Source organism: Mycetomoellerius zeteki, unplaced genomic scaffold (genome assembly GCF_001594055.1).
Source record: "Mycetomoellerius zeteki isolate Tzet28-1 unplaced genomic scaffold, Tzet1.0 scaffold323, whole genome shotgun sequence".
Lineage (NCBI taxonomy): Eukaryota > Metazoa > Arthropoda > Insecta > Hymenoptera > Formicidae > Mycetomoellerius > Mycetomoellerius zeteki.
Genome location: NW_017257309.1, coordinates 152,290 through 172,981, shown reverse-complemented (window position 1 = coordinate 172,981; position 20,692 = coordinate 152,290). Strand labels below are relative to the sequence as shown.

The following is a 20,692-nucleotide window of genomic DNA, read 5'->3' as shown; positions in this document are numbered from 1 at the left end:
TGACCACATTACATAAATACTCGGCTTTAGTCTGACCTCGGCTAGATCATAATGGGCGAAGTATACAATTCTGTCATTATCCCCATAACACCGACATTCACAGCGAAAATTCATAAATACGTCTGCGGAACTTACGTTGCATTCGCTAAAAATGCGTCGATGCATATATTTATATCGTTAAATTATTACGGGATATAAAAATACATTTGTTTGTTACTTTCTCAAATTTTCTTAATATGATTATTCAAACCATTTGATCGAATACATTGATCATCGCGAGTAATTAACCCGATATCTGAAATTTAATTTCATGAAAATTTTGAAAAATGTTTTTTTATTTTTTTAATTTTGCTAAATTCTAAAATTGATTATAGAAAATTAATGAGTAACACGATGAGGTTTGATTGTTATATCTCTGAAATATCTCTGAAAATATTATTTGTTAAAGTTGTATCCTTTTTATATTACCATTCAAGAAAGGAGGATCTCCGCGCGGTTTTAAGCGTAACGTAAATATATAGGATGCGATTACATATATGCGGTCACTTACTCTTACGATTCTGAAAAATGTGAAAAATTCCGGACACGCTCGCCGGAAATATTGAGAAAAATGTTGTAGACGTAGCGGTCGTATATAAATCGTGCATTACGTCACAGACATGATGCACTGCCGTATTATCGCTGTTACAACAATGCTTTACTCTTTTTGCGAGAATCGAGATGCAGCAACATGGTCAGCCGAACTGAACCATGTATCAATTACACGAAGCTGCATCAGACGAATAAATATACTGGTTAGTGGTTATGCGTTTGCAGAATAAACATCACTTCTGTTACTCCGTGTGTTGAATATCAGCGAACCGATGCAGATCCCTTTTAATGGAGATATTCATTGGATTGGACAGGGATGAGATTACTAAAATTATTCCAGATGGATCGAATTATGATAGACTTTCGTCGTGTTATTTAGTAATCATACAACATTAAGACAGTCACATTTTAGAATAGTTAAAAATTGCAAATTTAATTACGTGTTAATATTCGGTAAGCTAAATAATATTAATTATTAATAAGGAATCCTTTGGCTCGTAGCCCTATTTCTTTTTGATATTTTAAATTTATTGAGCCTTATTATCATTATATATTATTAACAAGGAAATATATGAAAACCGGGCATTTATCTAAATGTAATATAAATTCAAGAAACACTGTAAATTTATTAACGTATCATGTAGATCAGAGTTATCTAGAGATATCGTCATAGTTTCTCTTAATTATTTTTTTATTAGAATAAATTAGAATAAATTAGAATAAATTTCTAACCGAATAAAGAAAGCACTAATAAATATAATAACAAATAATACTAATATCAATTTATATAATTATTAATATCTAATATTAATAATTTTTTTCAATTCTTAAATAAATTAATGTAAAAGTTAAGAAATGTACAAAATGAACGCATATAACTTGCTAATAAATACAGCTGCCAATTAGCTACCAAAGTTAAGACGCATCTCTTCGCAATTAAACGCAATTCCTACTACCGCGGAGTATTAGCAATTATCTTGAAGTGACAAAACTTTAATCGAGCTTATATTACAAATTGCAAACGACGGACTATGCGAACACACACTTGTGAAACTTTCATTTGCGGTTCTTCTAATGTAAAGGACGGATTATAAACGAAAAAATGAGGGAAAAAGAAAGAATACTCACGTAATGAAACAAATATTTTGAATGTAACCGCATCTTCATTTAAAAGTAAAGGGGGTAATTTGTATGCCGCGCATACTGCTAGCGACATACGAAATTCTAGTCTTGGTAACCTAGTAGGGCGACGTAACTGTAATGTAACTACATTAAGCGAATCGCACCGATATCAGCTGCGCGATTTCATACTGAGAATACACCTGGCAGTCTTGGATACGAACTCGATATTTGGATCTAAACTGCATATGTATATCGGTTCTTATTTTTATCTTCCTGATTGCATCGGTAATTTGTAAATACATAAAGGTGCCCCAGACGATATGGCCAATGTATAATTTTGCACACATTCGCTAAATATTGATTTCATTCAATATGGATAATTATTTATGTCATATATGTGTACACGGAAAAAAAAAGATTAGAATCCACAGCTAAAAATTAGGTATGGCAGCTAAATTCAGTAGCATTATATGGACACCTAACGTCGTATCTGTGAAATCTAATTTCCATTAGCTGTGAGGCCTAAATATTATCATTGTAACAGACAAGCATTTTGCTATTATATCGATGTATTGATCATTGCAGCAAATGTTTTATGTATAATAGACAATTTGGTAGCAAGTACAGTTTCAGCAAACCATATTTGACTGTGGTACAGACAATTTTTTCTTTTACACGGACATATCCGATAACTGTACAACTAACTTCATATTGCTAAATAAATCGATCTGTAACAGACATGCATATTTTGCTATCACGTCCTTATACAGGGTGGGCCATCTAACGTTTTCAATTTCATTTAGCTGTAAAAATAAAACGCATTGGTATTTAAAAAAATTTTTTTTTGTATTCAAAAGAGTGCACTTTGACATTTAAGAATGGAACACAATTTCATTTAAATGACTTCCACGACTGGCCTTACAGTAGCCCATACGATGAACCCAATTTTGAAGTACTTTTTCGATTGTATGAGCTTGAATTTCATGAATGGCAACTTCAATCTCGTGTTTCAAGGCATCAATTGTCTCTGGATGATTAGCGTAACATTTATCTTTAACGGCACCCCACAAAAAATAATCCAATGGAGTCAAGTCACAGCTTCTAGGCGGCCAATTGACATCAGCATTTCGGCTGATTATTCGATTTTCGAAAACACCGCGCAAAAGATCGATTGTAACGTTGGCTGTGTGGCTCGTAGCGCCATCCTGTTGAAACCAAATGTCATCTGTGTCATCATCTTCAATTTCGGTAAACAAAAAATTGGCTAACATAGAGCGGTAACGCTCGCCATTGACTGTAACGGCGACTCCTTGCTGATTTTCGAAGAAAAATGGTCCAATGATGCCTCCAGACCACAATCCGCACCAAACGGTCACTCGTTGAGGATGCATTGGCTTCTCCATGGCGACGTGTGGATTTTCTGAGCCCCAGATCCGACAATTTTGTTTATTAACATAACCTCCGATGTGAAAATGAGCTTCATCTGAAAAGATGATTTTTCGGTAAAAATGCCCATCTTCGGCTAAACGATCTTCAACCCATTGGGCGAACCGGAAACGCAACGGATGGTCATGAGGCTTCAGTTCTTGGACTAATTGAACTTTGTAAGCCTTCATACCGAGGTCTTTATGCAAAATTCTCCTCAAAGAAGTGCGAGAAATGTTCAATTCTTGAGAACGATGACGAGTTGATGTTGATGGTTGTTCACTAACACTCTGAGCAACAGTGGCAATGTTTTCAGCTGTCCGCACTGTAGGAGCACGAGAACGTGTTGTTTTATCCAACAACGATCCAGTTTCACGAACTCGCTTCACAAATTGATTCACATACTGACTTGAAGGCACGTTTTGTTTACCAAAAATTTTTTGTAATTTTCTTACAGTTTCAGTAGAAGACTCACTATTTTGGAAATATGTTTTCAATATTTCCCACTTTTGTTCAAGCGAAAAGCGACTCATTTTGTAAATGTCAAACATAAAACTAACTTTCTCTCATAACACGGATGATGTAAGTGTTGCCAAAATCAAAGTAATCGGTAGTTGAAATTGAAAACGTTAGATGGCCCACCCTGTATTAGCAAATTCTTTGTATGTATTAGCAAATTCATAGCTACAGTAGCTAATGCAATTTCAGCTAATCAGAATTAACTACTTTCTGTAAATCAGAAATATTTTTTTTCCGTATATGATATTTGCTAATATTGACATACGTTGGGCATATCGTCTGGAGGAGCCTTAAGAAAAAAAGAAAAAAAAACAAATACTTACAAAATTTGTTTAAAAAATTGAAAAAATAATTTTAACTCTTCACAAAAAAGAAATAGATAATGAGAATCTCTCGCATAAGTATCAGAAGCAAAGATTTCTGACCGACTCGTTGCATAGACGGCAGTGAACGAGTTGGTTCTATAACGAGATTCACCTGCATAATGCAGAAAAGACTATATAACTTGCATATTACAGTATATGAAGCTTATGCTGACGCTACGCTAAACGCACTTTCAGAAATGTTACATTTGCATCGAATAATAATTTACTTCGAACGTACAGGACGCTAAAAGAAGATATCTTATTGACACGTAAACCAAAAGTGGTTTGCTGCACAGTATTAGAAACTAATATTTTAATATTAAACATTGTGGATATTATTTAGGTTTTATATGATTTAATTCCACTATACCTCTACTCTCAGAACAATTACAATTTGAAAAACTTTAGTCCGATAGAAAGCAATTTAGAATATATCTACATGAATATCTATTTTTTGGATATTGATACAACTCTATCATAAGACAGCTTTTAAACATGATTATAGCAGTAAATTAAATTGCATTATATAGTTTATTCTTCTTATTTCTTCTTATTTATAGACAACGTATTTTTATATCCAGTATTCGGCGTTTTAAAATAAGATACGATTATTTTATTTAACTATACGCTTTTTCACGCATTTGTTCTGTGGAGAGATTAGCAATTTATCAAAGAACTATATACGCTTTTTCTATAATATTATAACAAGAAAATTATATTTTACAATTGTACACAAATCACAAAAACAGAAGAATGCGAGTGATAGTATTCGTTGGAAACTCTCTAGTAGATAACCAATCTGATAACACCCGTAATGAAAAAAAATGTAGACGTTGCATACCAAAAGTATTTTTTTTTCATGCTACCACAAAATATGAAGACATTTTTCAAAATAAATTACCGATATGCGCTATGCACATACCGAACATGACATTTTATACTATCTGTCTCGAAAGCTTCTCACATTCGATATGAAAAATCGCAATGCTGTTTTCTTGATATTTTTAGTAAGCATTAGTAAGTGAAATTATAGTTAATGTTTCGCACGTTTTTACATTGTTTTAGCTGATACTTTCATCATCATTTTATAACTTTGTGACACATATTCCATATCGTAATAATATCTAGTAATTACAATAATAGTGAAAATTAATAACATCGATATATGCGCGAATATAGAGATGTATTTATTAAATAAGTATATAAAGTATATTATATGAAAAGGGAAAACCACTGGACATATTAACTTAGTGAAAAATGTAATAACGCTGTCCCGCGTTTACTATCTCGTTATCATCTTTTGAGGGGAAATTATAACAGAAAATATATGATCAAAACTTAATTAGTTTCGATCAGAAAATTCAATATTTATATATAGCACATGTATTTGTAAATTAAAAATCATGTAGTTATATTGATTGCATTTTTTTATACATTGAAAATGGACAAATGTTGGTATACAATTTCGTTTTCTTAATAAAAGAACTCAAGTATTCTATTGAAATAAAAATTGACAGTAAAAGATACATATATATCTACGCGGTTGATGAATATCAGATCGTGAAAAATATCAGCTATGATATCAGCGATTTGATGGGGGTTTCAATGATGCATACAGATCGCACGTTACCAGGGGCAAGATGGCTCAACCGATTGACGCGTATCTACCAAGTTCCCTATTGCTGTACAAAGGACTGGTATTGACCGATTTCGCGCATCGACGTATGTGTAAGAGCCGTCCGTTAAAAGCAGCTGGTTTGCTGAACATACAACTAGATGATTATACCAACGCACAGAAACGCTCTCGTCTAAACTGGTTACAGTGTTATTCGCGATCTCCCTAACCTCTTCAACTAATGACAGCTAGCTCACCATGACAAAACCCGCGTCGATATCACATCGATAATTCGCAAAAGCCACAATGGCAACTACTGCCCTTGTCTATTCGAACCAACGCTAAGAGCGGTGTCGCGTCAATCTATATACTGCCTATAATACAATATACAGTTTAACGTAAGCTTTAATGGGATATCCAAAACAAACAAGTTCAAAATTTTTTCTTCTTCTAAAAATATTTTTTATCAAAAATGAACATCACGTAATTCCATGAATGTGCTTAAAACTATGATTTCCAAAGCAGCGGGAGGAACCAACAGTATTCATCTGCTCAGTTAAGTGGAATGTTTCGCGCATCTCTTTTTGCGTAAACTATTTTATGCAGAAGATTTTTATTTCCAAGCCAGAAAGAAATGTGTTTAATTCAACGCGAAAATCTCAAAAGCAAGATAAAAATATGTACATTGGTTTTCTTATTAAAATGCACAGCGTATATAACAGAAAAATGTGAAGATAGATTGCTACATTTACTTGCCGGCTTACCGACAAGTTCTTTCCAATCTCCAGCATTCGCGTTTATGCGTCATACGGGACCTCAACGGAGTAATCTCGAGTCTAGGCAGACGGTTCTTAGAAACCGTGCTAGCAACCGAGGCCCTTTGCTCATTCGGGCGAGTTGAATCTCAACGATACTTCGTTTCGGTACACGTACCAAAGTATTATTCAAAGAAATGCTATGACAGAACTTGTAAGCTTGTAAAAATGTCACGTTTGATGATATAAGCGGAGTTCCATCTTAGATAAGGGATACAGCAAGACACTCGAAGAAGTTTGTCGTTAAGTCTGCAACTTTTCTTTACCTTTATGCCGCATTACATCTGTCTAACTTCTCTTCCGCCTATTCTTCGATTTGCTATACGAAACCTCGTTTTAACCACGCGATACCAGAAAGTAGAGGAATCTTCTTTACCTGTTCAACCAAGCGGAATCTCGTCAATACCTTCACTTCTTTTATTCATCAGCATCAATGCATGCTTCATACATGGCAAAGCAAAAGGTATTGAAGTACATCAAATGTACTATAAAATATCAACGAATCAAAAGAACATTAGTAATCATTTCACGTCATGTATATATTTTATGTTTCAATAATTTTCGAAACTTAAATGTTGATTGCAAGAAAATTGAGATGAAGTTTGTAATTTTCACGGAATTTTACTGCTGCATTTCAACACCTCATTCATCTTTTTCGGTCATACGGAAGATTGCATGAGTTTTTGAAGAATGAAACTGTCCTTTCGAAAGAGCACGCAAACTATAATTCTTGGTGTTTGTTTGGTGACATATGCAGGTTATTATTTGCTATTGTAATACTCTTACATCTTGATAGATAAAATTTATTAATAAAAAGAGTTTATTTGTACTAAAATTATTCTCAAAGACGTTGATTTTATTGATTCAATTTAATATGTCTTTTAGATGATAGAATAGAAATATGAATTGCTTTAACGCAGTTATGAAAGTGCTATATATCTTGCGATATATCAAATTACAAGTTGCATAACAGTACATTCAATGATGAGAATTATATCGCAGAGACAAGGTAGGAGGATGAGTAACTCATTTGAAGTATCGACTTTCCATCGCCATTACGCAGCGTATCGGTCCGTTTCTCCTTTTTCGTTAATAATTCATTTTTTCGCAACTTAGTTGCAAAACGGCCGACTATTAATCTTGTCATTGCGGTGATCCCTGAAATTGAATTTCCGCAGTGACAGATATTCGCTGAGGATTGCTAGATGACCATGTAAAACAGTCACAGGGTTCTGCCTCGAAACGTGAAATTCTCATTTTCTTTTTTTTTTATATATAGGATTTTATAACGACCGCTCCATTTGTTCTACAGCCCGACTGTTTCATCGAGTGTCTCTTTGACGTTACTCATCGATAGCAGGTTGCCAATCTGCGGTGAGAATGTACGACACAATATAGGTAGGATATTCTTTACTTTAATTTCTAAACAAAAATTTTTGAAAAAAAAATTAAATAATTCACTTTTCATTTATTTTTCGAGAGAATTCACCAAATTCACGTGATGATATTTCTTCAATACTGTAAATGAGAATCTTCTTTGCTGATAAAAGTTTGCGCAGTTATCGCGTATTCGTTGTGTATGTATGGAAACTGGTACGTATAGGACGTATTCTCACTCGCGAGAAGTGGGCCGTGCACCAGCTGTCGTTGAGCCTCGTTACCGTTCCCGTCACGTCAGTAGTGTGTGTTGCCGCTATAAATCTGGCATGCCCGAATCTCGCGCGTTATTACTTTGCGCTTTACTCGCCCCCGGCTTACGAATAGGTACCATGTCAGCTGATATATTTCATCGAAGCTTTACCCGTTTCTTTGACCATTACGCGACTTTTATTATCATAATTATATATTAAGACCTTTCATCTTTATTATTATTTTTTTATTTTTATTAAATAAAATGCTATAAAATGTTTCCAAAATTCACTTAATATACGCGTAAAATAAATAAAAGATTCGAATATTTATGAGAAAAAATAAAAACAAGCGATTTAGGCTGAGTTTAATACATTATTTATAGAATAAGGATTTTTATTAAACCTAGCTTAAATCGCTTGGTTTTATTTTTTCTCATAAATATTGAAATCCTCTCTTTACTTTACACGTACGTTAAATAAATTTTGGAAAAATTCTATAGTTTTTAGATCATAAAATTTTTGGACTGTAAGATAATTTACGTTGATAATTATTATTTTTATGAAATTTTATATAATAGCGTAATAGGATAAACGTCTACACGTTTCTGTGTTATTTTATAGCATGTCCAAGCCATAATCGCGATGTCTTTCAGAATGACAGACACAAGAGATAAACTTTAAGTTGGCACTGAAATTACTACTCGGAAGCCAGATAAAGTTTGCTGCAACTTAGGTAACAACATGAGGTCATCAAACAATTGGAGTAGCAGTCCGCAATGAAACCGCACTATTGCCAATTGATCGGCCCTGGTTTCAGGTCTCGTAGTTTCCATTTGATGGGATCGATAGGGTAGAAAGCAGTCGACCGGATAAGGTTAAGAAGTATAGTCCGGATCAATTGAAAGGTATTGACCTTGTGTTCCAGGTGTTACCCTGGATAAAGAATTGCGTCAATTTATATCGCGAGTTTTGGATATCTCCTCCTCTACCTCCAGCATGTTGCGAAACTTTCGTCGTAACGTTAAGCCGCTTTACGAGATTACACCACTGGCAATTTACATACGATTGAGTTACGGTGCTTGCGGTGCCGGTGTTCCTGGGAGAAGCAGTTAAAAGTGTACTAGTGTCGCCTGCACGTTTACACATTATTCGGAAATCGGAGAAGGGCGAAGCTATTTCCAAGTTGTACAATTTACAAGCTCAAAATAAGACTACCTTTTCAGCAAACTGTTTTTGCTGATCGTACATTCGACTGAGAATGCGGCTTATGTAAATGTAGTTAACATGTTGTTTCACTCGCTATATTCACGATATCTGAATTGTGCACGTTTTCCACGTAGAACGTAAATATAATCCGGTGGATAATCCCAAGATGATTACGTCTATTATCTATTTCATGCTTGTGAAACATTAGAATTTTAAAAGGAAATACCGATTGCATTTAAAAACACGAAGAAGTGGAAATTCCAAATTTGTATTAACTGCATGCTTAATCGAGGAGCAATCCCGAGCTCAATTTCCGAATTGTACGAAAAATCTAACGCGTAAGCGCTACACTCCGGAACTCGGAAAGATAAACTCGGAAAAGTTTGTAATTGCACGACGATTGCAACTTAAATATACGCTTTAGCGCAGCCAGAATTCACAAGTATCCCTCGCAGTGCTGGACCTCTTTAATGAATATTACTCTTAGATCGGTGTACTTGCTTGTGTAACACGAGTACGCGAGCAAATCCGACGAGATATAGACTGAGTTGAAGTTTTGCCGCTTTCCACGAGCCGTATTATTAAACTTCCGGCAAGCCGAAAGCGAGCATATTCTAGCTTCGGTCTAAGATCGTAATAGCGAACTTTTGCCCTGCAGCCACAACGGGATTTCTCCGGCTATTCCTGCGGAAACTGAGCAAAATTATTCTCCGGCGCGTGACGACCGAATTGATTAGATCTAAACTTGCTTTCACGAGTACAACGTGATATCCAGAGCGCTCGGACGTGACGACAGAACGTTACATAGTAGCAAACGAGAGTGAGAAATTAACGTATCGCTCGTGTTCCAGCTACCGACAGAATTTTCAGCAATTCTGCTCGATGAACCCGAGCGTTGCTAGACGTTGACAAGTTAAAACCATCGAAATATTTCCACTGCATGCGCTTGAGCGACAGATACGTGCGAAAACGTGTTATAGAACAAAGACCGAAGGAAAAAAGAGAGACGAAGAGAGAAAGAGCAGAGAGAGAGTCGTTTGTTACGTGCTATTAACCACATGTGTGATGCACACGTATCTACGTAACGGGCTCAATGATGCTGACCGAAGCAATGAATATCGTGCGCTCCGCACGCTCGACCAAATTAAATGTGATATACTCACCGCGTAACGTACATTGGTCAGTTATACGACGCGTATAACCAAGCTCGTTATTCTTCTTCCATTGTCAGAAAAATTGCGAATCTCGCGTATACTTGATCCACACGAATACACTTTAATGATCTTTATCTGCATACGGTATTCACGGAATTCTCTCTTTACCGGATTTAATTTTTTATCTTAAATTTATACATAGACATTATGTTTGTTAATAATCGCATTTTTTAGTAAACTGCATGGAAAAAAATGTTTCTGGTCATAGCTAATTTTGAACAGCTTAGCTGAAATTGCATTAGCTACTATAACTATGAAATTTGCTAATACATACAAAGGATTTGCTGCTGTATAGCTAATATGTATAAGGACGTGATAGCAAAATAAGCATGTCTGTTACAATCAATTTATTTAGCAACATGAAGTTAGTCGTTATAGTTATGTCCGTGTAAAAGAAAATTGTCTACCACAGCTAAATATGGTTTGCTGAAACTATACTTACTACTAAATTGTCTGTTACACAGAAAACGTTTGCTGCAATGATCAATACATCGACATAATAGCAAAATGCTTGTCTGTTATAATGATAATATTTATAGGCCTCACAGCTAATGGAAAGTTAGACCTCGGAGATACGACGTTAGGTGTCCATATATTACTGAATTTAGCTGCTATACCTAATTTTTAGTTGTGGCAGTTAATCTTTTTTTTCCGTATGTTAGCTGTCTCTTTAAGCGTGATAGTAAAAGTTTTATAAATTCCAAACTTGCGAAAAGTACATAAATTTATGTGTCATTAAGGGATAAACTGAGAATACGATTATCACACTAAACTTTGGCTCGAAAAATTTTGCATTGTATCAATGTCTGATTTATGAGCCAGGTTCGAAGTTGCCTACTAAAGCAATGAATACCAGTCACACTAAACGATCCATCAAGTTGAATATAATTCAGCGTCTGCATTTGACGTCATATGATGTAGTACATTACGTGTAACTAAACGCTCTCTTTTTGTAGACATTTCGCTCATGCGTCGCTTCTGTTCATCCGATGCGAGGAAAATGCAAATATACGTATATACGTTATAGCTGCGAGCAACGCTCGACATACGGTATTACTTCAAATAATTCGCGCCAACATTCGCGCATGGATTTTTATAATAGCTCACTTACGACTCCGTACTAAACGCATGATTATAAGATACGCGAGTTCAATATTAGGAGTTTTAACGTATTAAGTTATACCACTAATAAAATTGCATAAAGCGAGAGAGAGAGAGAGAGAGAGAGAGAGAGAGAGAGAGAGACGGCTTACCTCACGCACAAATAAAACCTCCGTGAATGATGCTTGGTACATATATTATAACAATACTATTACTTTTTTTAATAATGATACTACACTTATACGTTATAAAAATGTACCAATTATGAATTAGGCGCATTGCACTGAACAAATTTCTGATTGAAAATGGCCGAATCAGATTTTTCTTTTTAATTTTATTAGAATTTAAGTTGAGATAACGAGAATTCTGGTTGATACGATATATTTTTAGTAAAATCTACTAGAATTCTTATATTTTTATCAGAATAATTATATCAATCAGAATTCTAGTTATCTCAATCAATTTTCCACCAGAATTACTATTTAATCCAATGAGACCATTTTCTCAGACTGTATTACAACATAATTATTATATAAATATTACGAAAAGTATTAGCTAAAGAAGAAATTGGGTAATTGCACATAGTTCTGGCACTTATAGCCTTAAAGTGCAATTTCATGCAGCTAAGGAAAGCTGGCTTTTATCCCCCCCACTACAATCAAAGCAGCATTCGAAAGCGCTCTTCTCCCGCTTCCTTTTCATGGAGCGTATCTTCGCTGGCTTTAAATTAACGAATGCACTTATTCATTTTCACTAGCTTTTAATTCATTTTAATAAAAATGGATTACGAAAATGAGAATACATCGGATATGTAAAAGAATATACTCGTACAGTAGCAGCTACAGCTGCAGCAGAGATTCGGAGGCGACGCATAGCCGTTGCAATTACTAATATGTAATTATTAAAAAAGAAAAAGTACTGGATAGCACCCATTTAAAAAATCACAACGAACATGGTTTTTTCTTTGCTTCGCTCCCAAAATTATCTTAATCTTGGAAGACACGATTCCATAAACATGACGTGACATGTCATGTATTTCAGCGATGTTCGCTATTAGTTGAACAATATCGAACTTTGAGCGTAATTTATGTCGTATATATGAAAATTGATGGAGTGGGGGTAAAACACCAGCTTTTACTAGCTGTATGAAATGGTATCTTTTTTTGCTTTTAAAATAAGTAACTGTTCTTTTTGTCTCTTTTAATTTTGCGTTTCGTGTCCCATATCTAAGGGTGCGTTCCGATATCCACTGCCAGTGCTGAAAATCTATAGCGCCACGTAACGTATACTGTATAGTTTCAGCACTGGTAGCCAATATCGGAACGCACCCTAAGTAGGCATTTTCCACTTTCATCTGTTAAAATCATATGTCTATGTTATTGACAATTACATATCTCGTATGTAATATCCATGAGAAAACAAGCAGGACACGTGTATTCCAACAATTCGTGACTTCGCCAACAGAACTGGCTAGCTGGCCGAAGCCGACAGCTCGTGGTAACAGGGGCATTGTTTTTGTCGGACACGTTGCCTGGATACTAATGCGTTCGGGCACCTAACGTCCGGCTATACGTTAAGCCCGATGCGCCACGTAAATGCGGCTTACGTTCGCACGATAACGGATCCTTAAACCGACGTATGCAATATCGGTTCGTGTTAACAGTAATCCGTTTCGCCGAAGCGTGTCGGAGAAGGAATCGTCTATCCGGAATAATAAAATCTAGCTCCCTTTGCGCGTGAATCCGCGAGATTTCACAGCCAGTAACACGACAAATAACACCTATCTGCAATATACGCTCGCCGACGTCACCGTTTTAGAAATTGATCGATATAATTTACCTGGATTTACGGCGTGGCAGTGGTTGAGGAGCGGCAGCCAACAGAGCAGCAGCACTGCTCTCTGCATCTAAAATCAGAATTAACTCGTGAAACATTCAAAAACATATATTGCTTCCAACGAATATTACAACAGAACCCATAAAAAGTTCAACAAATCTGGTAATAATTAAGATTATAATTACATTCTCTTTCAATCGCGAACACTTTGATGAATTTGAAATCGATTCTTCTTTAATGAAATCTTAATAAGAGTCTTAATTACGGAGGTAATTATCATTGGAAATTAAAGTATTCTAGTCTTTCTGCGAATTTAGTTTCAAAGGATTAAATAACGAATACTCTAGTTACCTTAATATAAAGGCTTAAAACGAATTTTGATTGACAGAACATATAATCTTTCTTGAAAACTGCAAAGTTTCTAGTTGAGAATAAATAGCGGTTTCGCAAACTTTATTCAAGGAGAAATTAACGGGATTCTTTAAATTAGATCTGTCATACACAGTTTATCGCAGAGACTATTTTCTGCAAAGAAGTAAGATCTATAATCGTTTATTGTGCCGTAACTTCTTTTATAACACTTAGCCGTGTATAAGTATATATATATATATATATATATATATATACTGAAAAGCCCAGCATCCATCCCCTGACGATTAATATATTCGGACAGACCTGCTTTAAATATAATCTGCGGTTATATAAAAGTACATAATACATTCCACTATTCATTTCAGAGATAATTAAATTTTTAATATTTATCATCTTACGTAGGTACGCGCGCGTTTATGTGAGACTATAATGGAAAATAATCTGCGCGATTTAACGTGATTAACGTGACGCTTATTACACCCGAGTAAGTATATCGCAGGTACGAGAAACGCATATCTCGTGTACGAGAATCAGGAAGCTCTACACATGGTGAATGTATGGGGAGTAAGGCAATCCTCTACTGTCCACTGTGCCGATAACAAATGAACTCGGCGTGTGCATACGCCGTCGTGCATGCGCATCAGCATGCACCAGCTATGAGTTCGCATGCACGAACGCTCGATACAAAGGCAGCCGTGCAAGAAGCGTCGTACTGAATTTTTGCGTGGATGCAGTTCGCTTCTCTGCTTCGGCTAACTCTTCGATGCGTCCAACGCGTAAAAAGACCGATGTTCGCGATTACTACGTATTGAACGATTTACCGATTCAATTCCAATATCAGTCGCGCGGAATTTGTAAATTATAGCATTTACGAATTCTGAATAATAAGTACTTGAGATAATGTTCACTTTTTTTGCTCAAAAAAAGAAGCTTAATTTTAACAGAGTTTAATTATAGCAAAATTAGTTAATACCACTTTTATACTGAAAAAAATGCATGTAATTTTACATGGAAATTACATGTTCATGACTGGAAAATTGTCTAAATATGATTGGAAATTTACAATTTCCAGTAAATTTCCAAGCATATTTACGTAATTTTTAGATAATTTTCCAGTCGTATATATACTTTCCATGTAAAATTGCATTTTTTTTCAGTGTAGTATTTTTTTTTCATGATTTTTATACAAAAAGTTTATCAGTTCCATAAATTTTAATGTCGTTTTCCATGGATTAGATATATTGCATATACGATGTAAATACACACAATAGAGAATACACAAAACAAATAAAGTTAATAAAATGAATGGAAAAACGTATATTGACATGTAAATGAGAAATTCAAACTCGCACGACACAAAATACAGTCGATACCTGTCATTTGTGATTCGAATATTATTATGCATTTTGAAGCCCACAACACGGTATCTTTTGTCGATATGCAAATGAAAAGTGTCAAATGCTCCGCTTGGACCAATTTATATACATATCACGACTCGACAATACCTACATGTCAAATAGAAAGTAAATAAATAATTTCAAAAATCATGCTTTTTATTATGTAATTAAAATATATGGAAAACGTAGGTACAAATAATTCAACATTAGATTCAACTTTTACAAACAAAGTTTACTGACATAATAAATAGTGACTCGATATTCGTACCAATAAACGGCATTAATCTCATTTTGCGAGAGATAGGAAATATAGGCACAAAAGATCGCATTGGGCCGAAAGGTCGCACAGGTCAAAAGTGCACCAACGATTGTATTCGCTATATCGGCAAGTTGATTTGCTGAATAGAATAAAATTGTCGACCAAATCTTAAATTGATAAATTTTTCTAGTCTCTCACGATTAACGCTTTATTTACAATTTACATATACATTATTTAAATATGCCATGTTTATGTTTAAATACGTTTACAATGGAAATGTTTACTTTAACATAAACTGTTTACAAGTTTTCTTAATTAAAATAAATAGTTAAGGTAAACGTTCCAGTATCCGGACATGTACCTATGTCCGGATACTTACACAAAATTTATTATTATTAATCTCAAATGTTTTTTTTATTACAGTATTATAATTTAATTGCATTTAAAGATTACAATTAAATTATAATTACGTTTTAAAAAGCGTATTTGAAACTAATATTAACTTAAATAAAGTGTTATGTAAATGGACATAGGTTAGATATGTCCGGACATAGATACATGTCCAATCACTGGGATCGGACAGTATCTATGTCCGGACAGTTACACAAGACTTTATTTATTTATATCAATATTAATCTCAAATGTTTTTTTTAAAGATCAATTTGAATTAGTTGTCTTTTGTCATTAAACATCTATTTATATTATTATTTTCCGTCAACATATTAATTTTCCAATTGTGGTCGGACACTGGGACAATTACGTCTCAGTCCGACCGGCTTGTCCGGCCACTGGTTGACGCATTCCATTATTTATTTAAATATTTTAATTAATAATTGTTATAAGTGGGTTCAAATAATTTTTTCTTGCTTAAGGGAGTCTTAAATTTTCAAATGAATACAAATATTTATATTAAAAATCTTTTTGATATTATAAATTGTGTTATTTATGAGAATCTAGCGCTTAAACGTCCGGCTACTGGGACATTTACCTTACTAGTTTTAATACTAAAGATAGCAATGCATTCTATTATTTCTATTGTAATTTTGATTTAAAAAATTTTGATAATTTTATTAACTCTCTTTTAACTGCAAATATGTATGCGAGATCTAAAACGTACGCCAATAAACCGTTATTGTTTTTCGAGAAATTAGGACCACCCGGTACATACCACATACTTGGTATTAGGCTAGCGCAATACCAAGATGTAATAACATGCATGTACGTGCACGTGAGGCGTCAATCCGATATTTGCTTCAATGATACCGCAAAATTGTATTATTTGCTAAAAATCGTTCGAAAAGCAAGATATATTTTTAAAACATCGAAATATTTTATTGTATTAATGCAGTGTAATAATATCAGCAATTTGATTTTATTTCAATAAGTACAATCTTTTAAAAACTTTCTAATTATGTATGTCCCCTCTTTGTTAAAAAATTAATGAAAATATCTCAAAAAGACCAACATAATCAATCTAATGTATTGATTATGTATGTGTGTGTGTGTGTGTGTGTATGTGTGCTAATTTATCTTTATTCGTCTTTCATGATCTGTATAAAATAAATAATAAATATCGTTTCAAGCTGCAATCAAAAGATTTTTTTCTATATTTTTTTAAATAAATATTGCAAATAAATTTAAAATATATAAAAATGAATAGAGATTGAATACAATAGATATCATACTATTGTGTTTCTATTTCGATAAAATATACGAAGAGACTTATGAGATTAAAGAAGATATTCCCGCAAGCGGCATTCCCGAATATGTAATAACTCACACATCTGACAAAGAAGTGTCAAAAAATCACTCCGAATTGCTATCTTGTGCATCAACTTTCAGAGTTAGATTGTATATAGCTGGTAGAAACTGTTTTCGTTGACACATTGCGTGGCTTACCTTGTCAGAACCCCCATATAACTCGTCGCGTACAAGAATGTTAGAAGTTTCTCATAAACATAAAATTTCATGCCGAGCAAACTGGAAAATGATACATGTCAAGTAAACAGAAATATTAGTATCTCGTTTTCTTGTACATTCTACAGTGGATGTGTGCCAATAAACATATCGCGTCGTTCCAATGTACGAAGAAAAAAAGACCAATACTAAAACTTGGCATAGATATATCATTTTCAAGTAGAAGTAACCGTATTTCGTGATTAAATTTCCTAATTTTTTAATGTAATAATGAACTTGGTAACAAACTAATCGGAAATTTTTACTAATTCGTCAGCAAGACTAGAATATACAAATTTGATATCACAATTTCATTACGCGTATCTGTATTCAACAAAAATGACGATAACCCTTGTCAGAGAAGAGATCTAAAAAATTTAAAAATTTTCATGTACACAAAGTCTGGAATTTCCCGTTCATAATAAAAATCAGATTACGTAATTCCGTTATATATGAACATTAAAAAATTTATTAATTGGAAAAATTTTTTCTCTTTACTAAAAAATAGGATATTTTTATTGAAAACTTTATTAAAGTAGATATTTTTATACACTGAAATAATTTCTTGATAATATGCCAACATAATATTTTGTTAGAACTGAAATATATTTTTCGGCATAATAATACTGGTATAATAGTACCAATAATATGGTATTTAGCAAAATATGCTACTGGTGCACTGAAAAAAAAAGATTGGCTGCTGCAGCAAATTAGATGGTAAAATGTGGCATAGCATTTTTAATTGGATGCATTAGTCAATTTTTGGTTGTGTTAGCCTATCGAAATCCTATACTGACATAGGCAAACGCAACCAAAAATTGGCTGCTAAAGCCAATTAAAAATGCTATGCCATATTTTACCATCTAATTTGCTGCAGCAGCCAATCTTTTTTTTCAGTGCACCAGTAGCATATTTTGCTAAATACCATATTATTGGTACTATTATACCAGTATTATTATGCCGAAAAATATATTTCAGTTCTAACAAAATATTATGTTGGCATATTATTATATCATTGTTTGCAAACAGATTATATATTTGCTCCACGTTCCGTCACTCATCATTATTCAAAATATAGCGCAAACATTTAATAATATTTATTTATAAGTCAAGCGATACTAAATATATGCATATTTTAACAAACAATGGCTATTCAAATGTGAAATGTAAACCAAACAAAAAATACTTTATGAATACTTATGAAAATAACATATTTGATATAGAACTACTTTATCAGAATATACACAAAGATACGCACGAGTATTATATAAATGTAATTATTAATGAATAAATAATAAATATTTTGATGAAAACAGAAGAAAATCTTGATGTAATATAAAAAATTATTAGTCTGTAGTATCGAATCCATAAAAATAAAATACTAAAGCATACATTTCTTATATCATTTCACTTTTCTAACATGCTTAAATAAAAAAGAGGCGATGGTAATGATTACTTGTAAGTGTGTATAGTTCAAATACTTTCAGCAAATCGTTTGTAATAGTAATCGCGATTCCGTTTTCTACATTCCGTATCGTCTTCGATGTAAATAAATATCCGTGATATCGGTTGTGTCGCTTTTCGTCGCTCACGGTCGTTCATGGAATGACGCGAGATACAAAAGCCTCACTCTTCGGCAATGCGAAACCTAGGAAAGCTTTGAACTTGTTCGGAAACATGAATCTGTTACGCATGACACGGTTAAACAAGAAGAGTTCAAAGAACATCAATGCTAGAACTATTACATAGAATAGGGGTAGTAAACAGACTCTCGCGACGAATGCAAGCACCAAAAATGTTTACTCTTGAAGACTGATAATATCAAAGTTTCCGATTAAATTTGATAACGAGTATTTGAAACTTGAAGTTAGTACGCGTCGTGTTTTCTTGTCAGTAATCAGTAATTTTGGAGAGTTTTTCGAGTTTTTCCACTTTAAAATTTAAATTGTGTAGTTAGCCAATGCAAAAATAACAATTATGAGGAATTCAATTATGTCAAATATTATTTATAATTATTGCATTACAATAAATTAATTCACAATTAATTTATTATTCACATTAAAAAAAAATAAAGACAAATATTCCTATAGTTATTTAAGAAAAAATATTTTTAAATCTTTATGTTCCAAGCAATGAAAATTTAAAATGAATTGATTTAGAAGAAAGTTTCGTAATTTGATTATGCGAGAATTACTAATTGATTAGGAAACAACGTCACATTCATCATAATCGATATTTAATAAAATATAAGATACAATTAAATTAAAATCACAAAATCTTTCACAATATCTTACAATTAGTATCATATGCGTGAAATGTGCGTAATTTACAACGAAGCATTAATGCGATTTCCGACTGCTTTACACGTTTACGTTGTGGATTCGCACGACGACGAATCATTCCTACACGAAGCAGCAATTTAAACAGACAGCTCGGTATGTACTACGTACGACGGATTGCACCCTGTAGACAGATGAGTCGCTGCTCTTCCGCGCGAAAGTTCCTGTCCTACGGAAAGCTGGGCCAACATTCGCGTCCGTTCACAACCTGTCTGGTTCTCTACTACGACCTTGCGCGTACAAGAAATTCAGATAGCAGATTGCAGTGGTGCAACGGAAACATGGCAGTAGCATCCCTGCGGCTATCCAGCCGCAACAACGAGCTCACTAACATAAAATAGTAGCAATGGAGCGAGAGAAACGCAAGAAAAGGGAGAACTCTTTTTAGATCCTGTTTAGAAAGCCGTCATGCAGGGTAGAATCGCTACATGTCGCTACTGGAACGAAGCGTTAAAAATAAAGTTTCAATAAAAAAAAAACGCGCATAATCTTGTGTCCTAAAGAAATTAACTTTGACTGAACTCCCGAGAAGTTCCCTAATTAATTAAAAGAGTTTGTAATGTTCTAACGTAAAGTTAATATATTATATTAAGATATATAAATTTGATATATGGAGCTATTATGCTTTATACGGTTAATATATAAAGTTTAAATTTTGCGTGTGTTAGAATTAGATTGATTAGAAGCTTTGTAAGTGTAGAAAAGTAAGACAATGTATTATTAAATTTATTAAATTCGTTAGGAGTTTAAAATGTCTAGAAATCTTAATAGTCGTAACTCACTGGATGCACGTATTACGCTAATTTAGTATCATACTGTCATGAATCGGTGACGGATGCGATTTCTCTGCTGTATACCTATATATTACATACGCACGCGTGTGTGTGTGTATGTGTGTGTGTGTGTGTGTGTGTGTGTGTGTGTGTGTG

General features: G+C 33.8%; 1 protein-coding gene across 2 annotated transcripts in view; it reads right to left on the bottom strand.

Moving 5' to 3' along the window:
• Positions 1-20,692, bottom strand: part of Sol1 — a 256,251-nt gene that overhangs the window by 206,657 nt on the left and 28,902 nt on the right. For both annotated transcript variants that reach the window (XM_018451833.1, XM_018451832.1), the window contains exon 2: positions 13,444-13,510. In XM_018451833.1, coding sequence (XP_018307335.1) covers positions 13,444-13,510 — 67 coding nt within the window. The remainder of the gene's footprint in view (positions 1-13,443; positions 13,511-20,692) is intronic.